The 13,823-nt window shown below is 43.2% G+C and overlaps 1 protein-coding gene across 9 annotated transcripts in view; it reads right to left on the bottom strand.

Annotated features, from left to right (window-relative positions):
• The window catches only part of NSD3 (nuclear receptor binding SET domain protein 3), a 45,512-nt gene that overhangs the window by 9,171 nt on the left and 22,518 nt on the right, over positions 1-13,823 (bottom strand). For 4 of the 9 annotated variants that reach the window (XM_075444724.1, XM_075444726.1, XM_075444725.1 and 1 more), the window contains exons 9-19: positions 13,375-13,420; positions 12,663-12,793; positions 11,979-12,107; positions 11,167-11,293; positions 10,567-10,764; positions 9,800-9,970; positions 5,460-5,609; positions 2,980-3,136; positions 2,213-2,415; positions 1,635-1,747; positions 559-828 (exon numbers count right to left, since the gene is read on the bottom strand). In XM_075444724.1, coding sequence (XP_075300839.1) covers positions 559-828; positions 1,635-1,747; positions 2,213-2,415; positions 2,980-3,136; positions 5,460-5,609; positions 9,800-9,970; positions 10,567-10,764; positions 11,167-11,293; positions 11,979-12,107; positions 12,663-12,793; positions 13,375-13,420 — 1,695 coding nt within the window. Of the gene's footprint in view, positions 1-558; positions 829-1,634; positions 1,748-2,212; positions 2,416-2,979; positions 3,137-3,163; positions 4,663-5,459; positions 5,610-9,799; positions 9,971-10,566; positions 10,765-11,166; positions 11,294-11,978; positions 12,108-12,662; positions 12,794-13,374; positions 13,421-13,823 lie in introns of those variants that run through there. The other 5 variants (XM_075444728.1, XM_075444729.1, XM_075444730.1 and 2 more) reach the window with 5 other exon arrangements.

The following is a 13,823-nucleotide window of genomic DNA, read 5'->3' on the forward strand; positions in this document are numbered from 1 at the left end:
TGACTCCACCCACCCTCCGAGCTTCTCTCATACTTTGTGACTGTCACTTGCTGGCTTATGGTAAGGATGAAGGGAAGAAAAGGAAAGAAAGAGAAAAAACAGGTGACTTCTTTTGCCAGCCCTCTAAGATTTCACCATCTTCAATGGCTTTACTTAGGGAAAGAAAACAATATTCAGACTGCCTTTTCCCAGGCCGCGCTCTCCCTCTTTGCCCAGGAGGCAGCGAGGAAACGCAGGCATGCCCTGTCCCTCCACCAACAGAAACTCACAAATTCACAGCCACCTGGAACTAGCTGGTCTTCTGCAAGCACCAAGGTTAAGACGCTTCTGTCAGAACAGCTAAGCAGATTTCACCACCGCAGACGTTTCATGTCTTTTTACCACAAAGCATTTACTTGCAAGTACTGAAATCTTTGTACGCATTCGCTTCAGGTACACAGAGTTGCAGTGTTCTCGCATCAAACCACACCGATGGCTACCACAACCTCTGTCCTTTAATTCGGTTGGACTTCATGACCTTAGAGATCTTTTCCAACCGTAATGATTCTGTGATTCTACCTTTTTAATGCTCCTTTTTGTCCTGAGACCCCATCCACGTCGATCCGTCTTTATGATTTCGGCGTCAGGGTAGAGCCTTTTGGTGAAGCACTGGTTCTGGCAGCGCTCTCCCGCCGGGCACACCTGGGGATGGCACTCGTACTGCAGCATCCTGTTCAGGCACTCCGACTCCAGCCCACAGGGGTTCTCGTCCGACGGCTTGCAGTTACAGCGAGGGATTTCCGACAGGTCAGCTACCTGAATCTGAACCTTCCCTATTACCTTGTTGGACTGCGGAACAAGAGAAAAAAAGAATAAATGATGAAGACGACGCACAAAGAACACAGACTTAATGGCTTTACTGGAAGTCAATCATCAATCGACATGAGCAGGCAAGAAAATAACGGTCACATCATTATTTTCCTTCTACAAGTATACTCCCTGCAATTCAGCGGCAGACGCGTGCGCTTTTACAGACGGCATCTGTTGCCACTCAGCTGCCAACCTAACTGGGGACATATACTGTCCAGGGAAGTCAGTAGCGAACAATTTAAGGAAAGAACATTAAAACTCGTGACTCTAGACAGTTCAGCACGAGTCTCTCCCCAGTAAAATTACTGCTTCAGTAACCCAAAGTGCACAAAATTTATCAAGTACGTCACTGGGATCTCTTCCAACTAAAACTAAAAACATAAAGGAAACACCACCAAGCCCTATGTGTCCAAAACTGCTGGCAAGAGTTAGACTCTGCAGCCTGCAGCAGGATGAGCAGCCAGTATTCCTACTGATATTAGAGGTCAGCATTAAAATCTGGTAAGCTGTAATGGCCAGCGTGTATCTAAGACACATGACACGAGCTTGCAACCAGCAAAATTCTACCTCGGGTAAAGCTGTTCTTCAACCGTTAACTCTCTTTCACAAATGCTCTGCTAAAAGAATGTTTTATGGTACTAGAAGATGGAACACAAGATTCTTGAAAAGAACAGCAAAATGATTTGTTTGAATTTCTTTAAGCTCAAATTGTTGCAAATACTGGTGTAAATACATAGTTTATCAATGCACAGAATAAAAACAGGAAAAGAAAGAAGCCAACTCACTTTAATGTGTTTGTAAGGTGGAGGTTTCCTTGAATTCCTTTCAATTTCCAATGCCTCTTTGCTTTCTCTTTGTGCTTTCAGCTCCTGGAAGCGCTTTGCTGCTTCTTCAAGTGCTGTGCAAAGGAGTTCAAAACAGAACGCAATTAGCACCAGCTGCTGTTAATCAGAGATGTACATGTATGCAATTAAATTTTTTATGTATTTTAAAAGCTAGGAATAAAACTCAAATGAAAACACAAGCTAAAAATGAGTTACTGCAGTATATCATGAGTCTATCATCAGGTACTTTTCCGCAGGTATGGAGATACTGAACAACGATCCCATGCAGCAAAGCCCAAGCTCCATCTTAACATTGCCCACTTTGTGGAAGAATTGAACTTGCCCACAATAATACACAATGAGTAGGCACTTAAGGAAACATATTTTGATCTGCAGTCAAGGGATCTACGTAACGTTCGCAATTTTACGTGAACACAGAACACTAGTCACATAATATTCCCATGCAGGTTAAGTGGTGATGGAGACACAAACACGTGGAATTTTTGTCATAAACCACTATAAACTTTGTTTGATTTTACCTTTCTTGAAGGTCTTGTTAATACTAGTTTGCCCCTCAGCAAAGCTTTTATCTCCTTCAACATAAGGGAAAACTCTGCCCTGGTGTACCCAATAGTAGTCATGTGAACCAAAGAAAAATACTGGGAAGTCCCCGATATCATGTTTGAGGCCCTGTATGTTGAGAGGCACAGACCTGGGATTGCAGATCTCTGCTGGCCACCACCTGCAAAGCAGAAAAAACCAAGAAGAATGTAAGTTCCTTGAACTATAGCCTTAGCCTCTGTGATTGCCTAACTGGATTGAGAAATGAAAGCCAGTTTTCCTTTCTTAAAGCAATGAACTCCTTCCTCACACAGTCAAGGCTCCCCTGGGAAGCACCATGCAAAACATAAGAAAAGTTCTTCCTCCACATTTGGAAAAGCGCTGTAAGAACACAAGTGGCATAAGAGTGGACTTCTAAGATCACCTATAAATGTTTGTACTCCTGCAGGTGACTAACAGCAAACACAAGCCAGGGCATCTCGGTTCTATAAGACAGCCTCTGGTTTTCCATATCGCTATTACGCTCTACAGAGCAAATGTGAGCACAGTCAAGTACCCATCATTGCTTGGAAAAAGCAGGAGAATTTAATTCAAAGGGCATCATCGATGTCCGACACAAAGCAGATGAATTACCATATTTTTAGTTCCTGTGCATGAAGACTGAGCGGCTCTGAGTTATCTTCCCGTGATTCTACGGTACATTAAAAACATGCAACGCATTAAAAAACAAAACTAGCCAACTTGCCTGTAATTTCCAAGCTTGACCCAAACGATCTGCTTGTAACGTAGCTTCTTGCCAGCCTTACAGTCATTGCAATTCCAGGACCCTTCAGGCATTTCTATGTTGAGACACTCAGGGTGAAAGGAAGCTGGGCAGGATTCACAGCATAACAGTTTTCCACCTTTAAACAAAGAAACCCTGCTTGGTTTATAGAAGTAAGGATTTGCCTCCCCTGGGCATTCGTTTTACAACATCCATTCTACATTCTCGTTTGCCTCACAGAAAAAAATGGCAAAAGAAAGAGATCAAGTCAAACTTAACAATGTTGGTTAAAAAAGACCGTGCTGTGCCATCCTCCAGCGTGCAAGCTGTGGCTCTTGCCTGCATCAAAGGCACCCAGAAAAGCAGCTGAGATTTTCCAAGCATGAGGTAAGTTGGCGGGAGAAGCAACATTCCCAAAGGAAGCATTGCATCTGAAAGCAGTGCCGCCAGCCTTTATGTCTTTGCTGATGGCCAGGATTCTGGTTTATGACTCTGGTGACGTCCAAAACAACGACAAGTAACCGAGTTCTGAAGAAACACTTTTTCAATCAACATTGTTATGACTGAATCCCTCCGCAATCCGTTAGTGTGCATCAAAAAACCCCGCAGCCTATAGGTCGAGCAATGCTTTTCTGTACCGAGGACTTGGTAACAGAATTGTAGTAGGTCTGCTTATTCCACAAAAAGAAGTTCACCAGTATGAGCACAGTACGTAATGCCAAATGTGACACCACACAAGTTGTCCCCATCCCAAAAGTTTCTTTTGCGCACAAAGGAAATCTTCATGCAGTGGTTAATATTAATTTCTGCAGTTTACACTTATTTGGGCAAAAGTTGTTTTGGCTGGCTTGTATTTTGGCAGGTGTGTTAAACACGGAGAGCCACGGCACATCTCTCAGCCACTCTGTGCAAACAAAGCAGCTCATACAGTAAGACATGATACATTATGTATATTGTAATATTTTATATATCTAAGTATATAAAATATATATGCACATTTTTACAGATATAGAAATTTTCAAAAAAATTAACAAGTTTGTGTCCCAGATGGAAAACCTGGGAGAGAGTTGAGAGTATTTAAAGCCATTTTCAAGCACATATGAAGTGTAAATAGCAAGTTTCAAACATTTATCAGAAAATCTTGTCCACCTATAGACTTTCAAAAATGTCACTGCATTAATTGATCGTTGCATGTCACAATAAGCATTCCTTAAATAAATCAGTTGCATGACCAACACTGTATTTCCTCTGCTAAAAACAGTAAAATCCAATCATATGGATTTTCCAGAGCTCCCCAAACCCATAATACAATTTTGATTTTCAAAATATTTTTTTGCAAATGTTGTTTCAGAGGAAATACAGTCCCAGTGTAAATTACTGAAACATTATCCAACATGGTAAAATGCCAAGAGATGCAAAAAAAAAAAAAACCCAAACAAAATCAAACACAAAACTTTCAGTGCTAAGCAAGAAAAAAACCCAAGACTTTGCTCTCAGGATGCATTAGTAAGATATTGCTCAAGCTAAGCAGAGGGCTCAAAATAATTTTTGGTTTTAGGAATACAGGAACTACTGAAAGCCATCAATCTAGCAATGTTCAAAATAACCTAACTTTCGACTGGTTAATTGGGCACCGTTTCTGAACGCTCTCGGGAAATCAAATTTCTGTGGGGAATAAAATATGACATCTGAGTATTCGATGCAGCCCACCGCTCTCTCCCCACAGGGTACGCTGAGATGCTACAGCACCGCCCGCACCAGCGCCGCTGCTCGCTCCCCGGGGTACAGGGTGCTCTGCCCGGGACGGCCGGCAGCTCGGGCCCTCCCGCACGCAGCACCGCGCCGGAGAGCCCGGAGCCGTCCCGCCCGGAGCGAGGCAGCGCTGGCCGAGCCAGGCGGGCAGAGGCGGAATTCGAGGCCCGAGGACCAACAGACACATACGCAGGCGAAACCTGGCTGCCTTCCCCCCTCAGACATCCTCTGGATGGCCACAGGACCCACCCGCCTTCCACCTGGAAAGCCCTTTCTTCTCTCCGGCTCTGCGTAAGCCACCTAGCAGATCCGACACGGAGCCCCCTCCCTCTTCTTCCACGGAGGAGACCAGTTGAAGAAGCTGTTCTGCATCGTCCTGGTAAGCACTGAACTGCACCACTATCAAGCTCTGCTTGCCACCTCTCCACATCGCTGTGTCAGCAGCTTCCCTGAAGCTGGAATAGCCTCGGCCAGATACAAAGTGATTTAACCTCTTTCAAGGAGAATTTAGTGACAGTAATTATTTTAAGCCCTTTTGTAATAAAAAAAATTGCCAACAACATGAACGCACGCTCACAATAATCAATGAGTGAAGTTTACTGAAAAGCAATACGTGGTGCTTGACAAGCAGACACTTCTTGTTTGATTTAAAGAGAGAAATAATAGAAAAAGCGAAAGTAAATTGAAGAGAAAGAAACTATATTGGTTACCTTTCTCACATTTCTTTTTGGAAGCTGACGAAGGAGGAGGAATCATAGGTAATTTCATCAACTCAGCACGATTTGATTCATTCAGTAGGTAGTGGGACTTATAGGCATATGAACTGAACAGGGGGTCTGAATGATCCTGCACTACCAGCCCTATACGAAACAAACAGAAAGAGATGAGTTGCAATGAAACTACCCATGATTCCATAAAGGAGAAAATAAAATAAACACCTCTAATGCATTTATGCGTGAATGAAAAAAAGATAAAATGAAGAAAAAGAAAAGTCTGACAGAAAGTTTCTTCACTAAGAAAGAGGTTATGTGTTTGAGAGACTAAATTAAAATGTAACTGGGAAAGCCTATGATGAATAAGCTGCTTCTAAGTGGAATTTCAATTGTGCTTTTGCCCTTAATTCGTGCATCTATAGACAAGCACAAGAAAAGCAACCAATTTTGTACCTGTGTGAACTGCCCTCCCCCCCAAACGAAAAAAGCAAGCTAATTTGAAGAGCTGGGGGATGATGGTCACTGCATCAGAGGTCATGCTGTTAGCTGGCACTACAAACTGAAAAAAAGCAGATGTTGCATACAAGAACTCACCACCCCACCTACTACAAATCTATCTCTAAGATCTTATCTATGGAAGTCTTTTGCCTTTATAATTGTGTCAGAAAAAAATAACAAGGGAGGGTCAGTGATTCTGCAAGGCACCAGAGGGGAAAGAACGGATGAAAGTTCTGCCCTATGTCATTTGTTTTCAAGCAAAGCTCCACCAAGCCTGCCCTCTCACAGCTACCAAATGCAACACTTGGGAGCAGCCACACGCTCTGTTCTCCTACAGGCATTCATTTCAAACGTGTTCCGTTTCACCGTCCTTCTCCAGCAAGAAGAGTTCTTCCTCATTGCTCCGCAGAGCCGGGCAGCCCAGGCGACAGCCCCACAGCTACAGGTCAGAAGCGACTGGCCAGTAATTCACAGGAAGAGCAGAGCAACTGGGACCCAAAGAAGCAGGAAAGATGAGCTACCAAGATAGCCACCCATTCCTTGTGTGGGACACGCACAGAGCCGAGTGCTGTAGAGAAGCTTTTGGACTGGGGTGCCTAAAGACCTGCTGTCACGAGAACAGCAGCATCCTACCTGGAAAGCGTCTCCTCAGGAAGATTCATAAACCAAGCATGACCCACGCATGCAATTATGTGAACGATAATGTGCTTAATGAAGAGGATTTCAGGAAGGTGAACAAGAAGTCTTAACACATACCGTATTTCAAGTACCTCACGATAAACAAGTTTGTGTATTTCACAGATTGTCTCATACCTACATTTTCTCATTTCAGTACGTTCTGCATCTAAAGACAAAGCTTCTCCTTCTGATAGCAATTAAAGCTAATTAAACAACCGTTCTCGCATACAGATGCCCAAGTATTTCTCAAGCATTCAGTTCCCGATTTCTTTCTGAGCAGGTGGTCTCCGCGCTCCTGCCATGGGTGCTGTCCTCACCTTATGTCCCTCATGCTGACCACATATGACTAGACAGGACTCAATGCAACCCATCCGGGGGAGTTTGCTAACTGTAAACCTCGCACAATCTTTCTTCGGTGAAGCACACTGGCTCCCGATTCCAGCTACGCCTAGTAGAAACAAACCCCACAAAAAATTGTCTAGAAGAACAAGTACATAGTTGCTGTAAAATACAGAGGATTCAGTCAGTGGTAGCAGTTTGTAACTCATCAAGTTCTCATAACTAAGGCTCAGTGAACATCCAGGACAGGAAATTCCATCTGCTGGGGTTCAGAGGCTACTTCTATTGCCAGAAGAAAACACAGACTTCTGTAGTCTCATCTCTGATGAGGCTTATTCAGGTGTAAACAGAATGACTAAAACAATGTCAAGTGGGAAAAAACAAACAAAAAAGCATGAAAACTTTTTCCTGCACTTCACTTATTTTTTAAGAAATAAATGCAAGTCTGCATCTTCAGCAAGCATAAGACTCCCTTACTGTAATTCAGTTTCGGAATCCTACTCCTGAATTCTGCTTTCTGCGCCATATACTTACGATGGATGCCAAATAGCAGGTACTCCTTTTCATAAAGCTTTTCAATAGGTTCTACCCAAGAGAAGTAGGAGGCCTCTATCATACATCTCTGTGTCACAGGGTAAGCAGCCAAAACTTGGAGAAAAAACCCCCAAGGAGATTCACCTTCATATGTATCTGTAATAAACTACTGCAGATTTAGAAGCTAGAGTAGGTTCTTCTACAATATTTGTATCTTAAGTCAGCTTCAAGCATCTGTAGTAGCTGTTTTGTATCATGCAATGTATTTTGATACTACAGCTTGATAGTGTTTTGAAATTGTCGAAAACAAAATATTTAGGATAAAACCAAACAGCAGCAGCCTGCCATTGCTTTCCATTCACGTCTTAGTACAAACACAGCTTTCACTGGCATCAGCGCGGCTCTCTAATGGCCAAGATCGTGTGAGCTACCTCACGCAGAAGCAGAGTGGCAGGACAAGACACCACCCTACACACAGAATTCTTCACATTAATACTTACAGGGGCAGACTAAAGCCCCCGTTGGACCTTGCCAAGAGACATTTCTAATCTGACATTCAAACCAGGGAAGATCCACAGAAACTCTTCTGCCATAAACCTGTATCTGATCCTGGTACCAGACCGACTCCGGACAACTGAGACAAAAACCACAAAACCAAAGTGCTGAAAGTGTTATGGAACTGCTCTACCTACCACAAAAATTGTTTTGAATGATCCTACTCTAGCTCTAGAAAACAATTTCTTTCCACGTGTTTACACTGGGCCTTTGGATGCAACTATCGGTTAAATTAATAATTTTGAAGGCTAGGTAATCGTTTCTCTCAGAGTCGGCATCCGATGCAGAATGCCCCAAAGCACACATCTGCGAACAAAACGCTACATCACACGCTTTCAGCTAGCTCTGCTTCAAGGTCACAGCAGCCGGGTTGGTTTTGCTGTCCAGACTGGGCATTTGCACGTGTAATAATACCGTCAGCCCAACTAAACACCAAACACATACAAGGCTACCGAACAACCTAAAATAAGACAGCATAAAGACACATACAACGACAAATTTGCACAGGTACATTTCTGCAACACTACTATGACCCACACCACACGTATCCTGTTTGGGGGTGGCCCCAAAATGTTTAAACAAGCCCACAAAAGGAGAAACACCAACCCACGTTCTAAATATCTTTTTACACAGTCGGAGAGCTTTTCTAAGGCTCATTCTAAAACCTCCTGTTTCACTGAGCTTCTGTATTTTTATTTTTTAATTTTATTGATTCTTTGTGATGTCTCCTAAATTACTCAGAACGAGGAAAGGGGAAGAAACGAGAGAGGTAGAAATGAAATTACTCTGGCACCATCTTTCCCTTCCTATTCAAAGGTCTTTAATTACTACTCTGCTCTTCCAAATTCAAGGCAATCTTTCCCATACTAAACCTTCACTTGAATGAACACCAGTGAAAACAAGTAAATTCAGGATTCATCTAATTTTCACTTCCTTATTAGCTACTTTCAAAGCTGCTGAGAAGAACACATCCAACATAAGCTTCTGAAATACTGTCTAAAATCCATATTACTACTCAAACACCTAGCTGTGGCGCTTTGATTAGTCTGAGAGAATAATGCTATTTTTGTATTCTGCAACTAAAGCAACTGACATGCCAAAACTTATCAATTTGCTATCTGGCAGAACATGACTGACTCAAGAGCCATAAAATAACAGGTGGAAAAAAAAAAAAAGAAAAAGAAAAAAAAAGATAACTTTGGCATATGGAAAATCCCAGCATGAAACCTGTTTATACAGTATTGTAAATGTTTTTCTTTCAAAGTTCTCAAATGTGATGGTAGTTATAAATTAAAACAAATTTTTCTAGTTCATGAGTAAATCCTACCTTTTAGCCTTAAAAATTTAAACACTTTTAAGTCTGAGTGGTGAAAGAATCTCCTTCTGCTTAATAGACAGTGAATAACAACACAGCATCCATTCTCAGCTTGCAACGGCTGGAACTGGGGGCTTGGCATCCACTTTTTCCTACTGGCAACACAAGTAGGCCTTCTGAGTACCTATCGCTGTTTCTGAGTATCAAATATTACAGACCAAAAGAGCAAGCGGAAGTCTCATGAGAACTGTTGACTAACAAAAAAAAAAAAAGAAAAAAAAAAATATCACAGGCAGCATTTAAGTCCCAGAGAGGCCTAAGGGAGTTTTTCCTCTACAAAATACATTATTTTTATCACTAAACTGCACAGGAGACCATAGAAGAACTATAAAACAGGGGAAAAAACAAGTGTGCTCACCTCTTGCACAAACGAAACAAAAGCCTACATTTACAGCTGATGAGGAGTGATTCCTTTTGGAATGGTTACTACAGATGAGAATGTGGGATGACACAAACAAGCTTCCTGCAGCAATACAGCCATCTCCCGAGTGATAGGCAATGGGACACCGGAAACATCTCACCATGCGACCTGTGCAATACAAACGCAGAGAAATGCACCGCGTCAGCCTGGAGTCAGGCTATGGCAGAAGACACCACAGACAGACGCAAGGCTGACTTTTATTCCAGTCAGAGTACTAGATTTAAAGAAACATTCACGTCTTTTAGAGAAAAAGTTTCACAAAAGTTAACTCTTAACATTCACTTTAAAACTCTGTTAGGAAAAAAATACATAGTTTTAATCATTCTAGAGCCTACTTGTTTTGTTCAAATACTTTGGTTAATTCCTAAAAGGATTCTTTTTTTCTTGAAAAGTAATTGTTCTAAAGGCCACTACCAACCACCTTTTCAAAAGCCATTCCTTGGCCCTGCACTACCGACCCTTAGTTCCCATTAAGCCCAGCAACAAAGGACGACTGAAGCGTTGCGGATCCCGGTACGCCTCGACAGCGGTATCAGGCTGCCAGCTGCTTTCCCACCCTCGACAGATTTCACTCCATGACCTCATTACGCAGCAAACCCTGGCTCCTTTCTGCACGCTGCATTACAGGGGATAGAGCGATTCTCCTTGTTATGCGAGGACACATTCGAGCTCCCTCCCGCTGTTCGAAGCAGCTCTGCTCTCACCTTTGCTTGCTTTATGAATGTCCTTATCCATCGAGCAGGCAGTGCAGCAGTGCTGCGGGCAACGAAATCCTCGCGACTCGAACAGAGCAGTGGCAAACTTGCGAACACACGCCTCGTGGTAAAATTTGCCACACGTGTTGACGGAGCAGCGCTTCACATCTTTGCCAGGAAGTTTACAGGAAAAGCACGTATGTTCTCCTTGTAAAAGAAGGAATAAGGAAGCTCAACTGTAATGGCCAATCTGAGATACAGATGTTCTTAAAAAAAAAATTCTGAAGCGAAGAGTTACGCTGGTTTGAGCAACACAGGCTCCCCCCCTTCAAACAGGCAAGTGGGTTACTACAATCCACAGTAACTATGTAATGCTGTTAACACTGAAGTCCCTTATTCTGAGCGAAACACTGAACAGTTTATTGCTTTTTGTCTTACCAGGTACTTGCTAAGAATGAGAATCAGGCCTCAGAGGTTAAAAAGGTAACAGAATAACCCAAACACACTCCCCAAACCTGGAAATTTGCCACCTCAGTTTGCTCTGAACAGAGCACGGCTCCTCCAAGCAGGAAAGCCCTCGCCATGTGTCAGACACAGGAACACACTCACCGTTTTTACACTCCGTGCAGATGAACTTCTCATCGGGCATTGACTTCAGGCCAAGACACTCCATATGAAAGACGCTGCAACACTCACCCTCGCAGGACACCAGAGACTCGCCCGAGCTCTCGCAGATCTTAAACAGACAGACAGCTAATCAGAGACCACAGGGTACCCGACACACTGAAAGACAAATGACTACCAGATGTTAGCAAAGACTAGAAACTGGCTGGAATCTCTTCAGAGCTACAATAAGGCAGGAGACCTGGCCTACACCCCATGGCAGACCCAGCAAGTCTCCGGCCTGAAGACAACCCCAGCACCTTCCACATCTTGCTCTCGTACCAGCCCGAGCCTGGACAGAGACAGGAGAGGCACTGCAGGGTCCAACTGGACTCCTCGTTTTCTCACACACCTGGAGAGCAAGAGCAGCTTGTTCCCTCACTATCGACCAGGAAACCAGCCAGAAGATTCCAGGATTTTCTCTCCAAAATACTGGAAAATTCTTACTCTGTCTTACCCCAAAAGACTATCTGAAAGCTTTGAATGAAGCAGAAAACGGCATCTACTTTTTTTACTTGTGCTAGCAGGTATGGATTAGATACCACTTTCTAGCTTTTCAGCTTTCTAGAATGCAGGAGGGCTTATGAACCATTTCCAGAGCATAAAGACTCCCAAAAGCCTTGCTATTTTATCCGAGATGTTGAATTACGAGATGTGGTTAAAACAAAGTAGTGTAATTTGAAAAGTCTGTCAGCTGAAGCTAACAGAAACGGATGACGCACCTCCAGTATTCATTTCATTACAGCACAGTCATTTACCTGACAAACAGTGTCTTTTTTATTCGTTCCAGTTCCTCTCCTGGACAAGCTAGAGTCCACCGACTGCACATCAGAAGCATCGGCATCGGCAGCAGCTGATGGGCTGTCTGAACGTTTTCCAAAACTACCCTACAAAGAGGAAAAATCCAAGGCACTCAAACCAGACACTTTTCGAGGACAATTACATGCTGAAAAAAACAGTTCAGTCACCACTGATTAAAAGATCACTCAATGTGTCAAGAGATAAAAGGTCCTTCAAAGCTGCTGAACTTCATTACAGTAACACAAGGAGCGCTGCCTTCCTGAGACAGCTTTTGCCTGTACAAGCAAAAAACCATAAAGAGATCTACTTTAGTCTTCCAGACACCTCTCAATTTTACACCAAAATACAGCAACATCTCCTAATCCCTAAAGAATCTAACAGCCTTCCAAAAAGCAGAGTCAGTGACCTAAACCAATGTTTTGCCAGACAAAGAAGTAGGAAAATTTGTAGAGAAAGATTATATTTTGGTTGTATCATTACAACAGGGGGTATTAGAAAGAAAAAGACTAGGCTTTAGACAATAAAAGGCACAGAATTTGTAGAAAATACAGTGTTCCCGTATTTAGCAATACGCAGCTGAAAAGCCCATTGTACTGACAGATTAACCAACCAAGCGCCTGTGAGAAGCATTACGCCTTTACCTGTAAATCATTGAGTCCTCTGGAGTCCGAGTCGGACGTATCTCTGTAAGCTGAGCTAGTCAGTTCTACGTCCGTTGAGGCACGACTCCTTTTCTTTAAAGGTTTACAAGAATCTGAAATCTCGCTGGCACCTTAACACGACATACTAAAATTAGTTTTAATATATGTTCTCAAATTTTGCTTAAAAATTACAAAGGAAAAAGAAAGATGAGGGACAGCCTGAAACTGTATTTCATTTGCTAGCCTTAATTTTCAGTTCGCAACTTTGATACTCGTTTCATTCTCCCTGAAAGCCTAATTAACTGCAAACCACCTCAGAAAGAGCTTTTGACAAACTTCTGAACGTGCTGACATAGTGGAGGAAGCTACTAAATTGTCTCCAACAGAGGATAAACCCTTAGGAGATTAACTCTTGACCACTCATCTTTAAAGTATGGCTAAGCAAAGATTTTTTTTTTTTAATTAAGAAATGTCCAGAAGGACTTCTATCATGTGCTTACTGCACACTGACAATCACTATCTTTCCAACTAGCAACGCACTAATGAACAACAACAATACCCCAGAAACCCCCCCCAGAGAAGCTGAGATCAGCGTCTATCGTGTTCCTCACCAGAAAGTGTTAAGACCTCTGCAGTTCTGCAGCACGAAAACCCTTGCTGAAGTGTGCGAGCCAGGAACTTGTAATGAAGTTTATCTGCGTACGTAACTCACCTTTCTGCAATCCTGTCTTCACTGCTGTCAGTGGAACCATTTCAACCTGTTTGAATAGGAAAATCCATAGTTAAAACCAGAGGAATTTTTCTCCCTAGTCTCAAAAAGCAAACATTTAAGTTTAAGCGATTAGCATCTCTGAACTCAGACGCAGTCTGTCATCCCCTCCTCAGCGCAAGCCTTCTCGTCCTGATGGACTTCATCCTAGCTGCCTACGCTGAACCCCAGGAGATGAGGCAGCCACGCGGTCACCACCAGGGTCCTTTCCCACCACTCCCTCTGGGCGTGAAGATGAGAGGGAAGCTTTATCCGTGTCCAGCGGGCAGGAGCGGGGTTCGTTTTGGCAGCCAGCCCTGAGGCTTTTGCAAAACCCCGCACCTGCGTCAGCACAAGCTCCCCTCACCGGCACGACACTCGGGCCGGGAGCACGGACGGCACCGCCGTCCACG

The sequence above is a fragment of the Opisthocomus hoazin genome, chromosome 28 (assembly GCF_030867145.1).
Source record: "Opisthocomus hoazin isolate bOpiHoa1 chromosome 28, bOpiHoa1.hap1, whole genome shotgun sequence".
NCBI lineage: Eukaryota > Metazoa > Chordata > Aves > Opisthocomiformes > Opisthocomidae > Opisthocomus > Opisthocomus hoazin.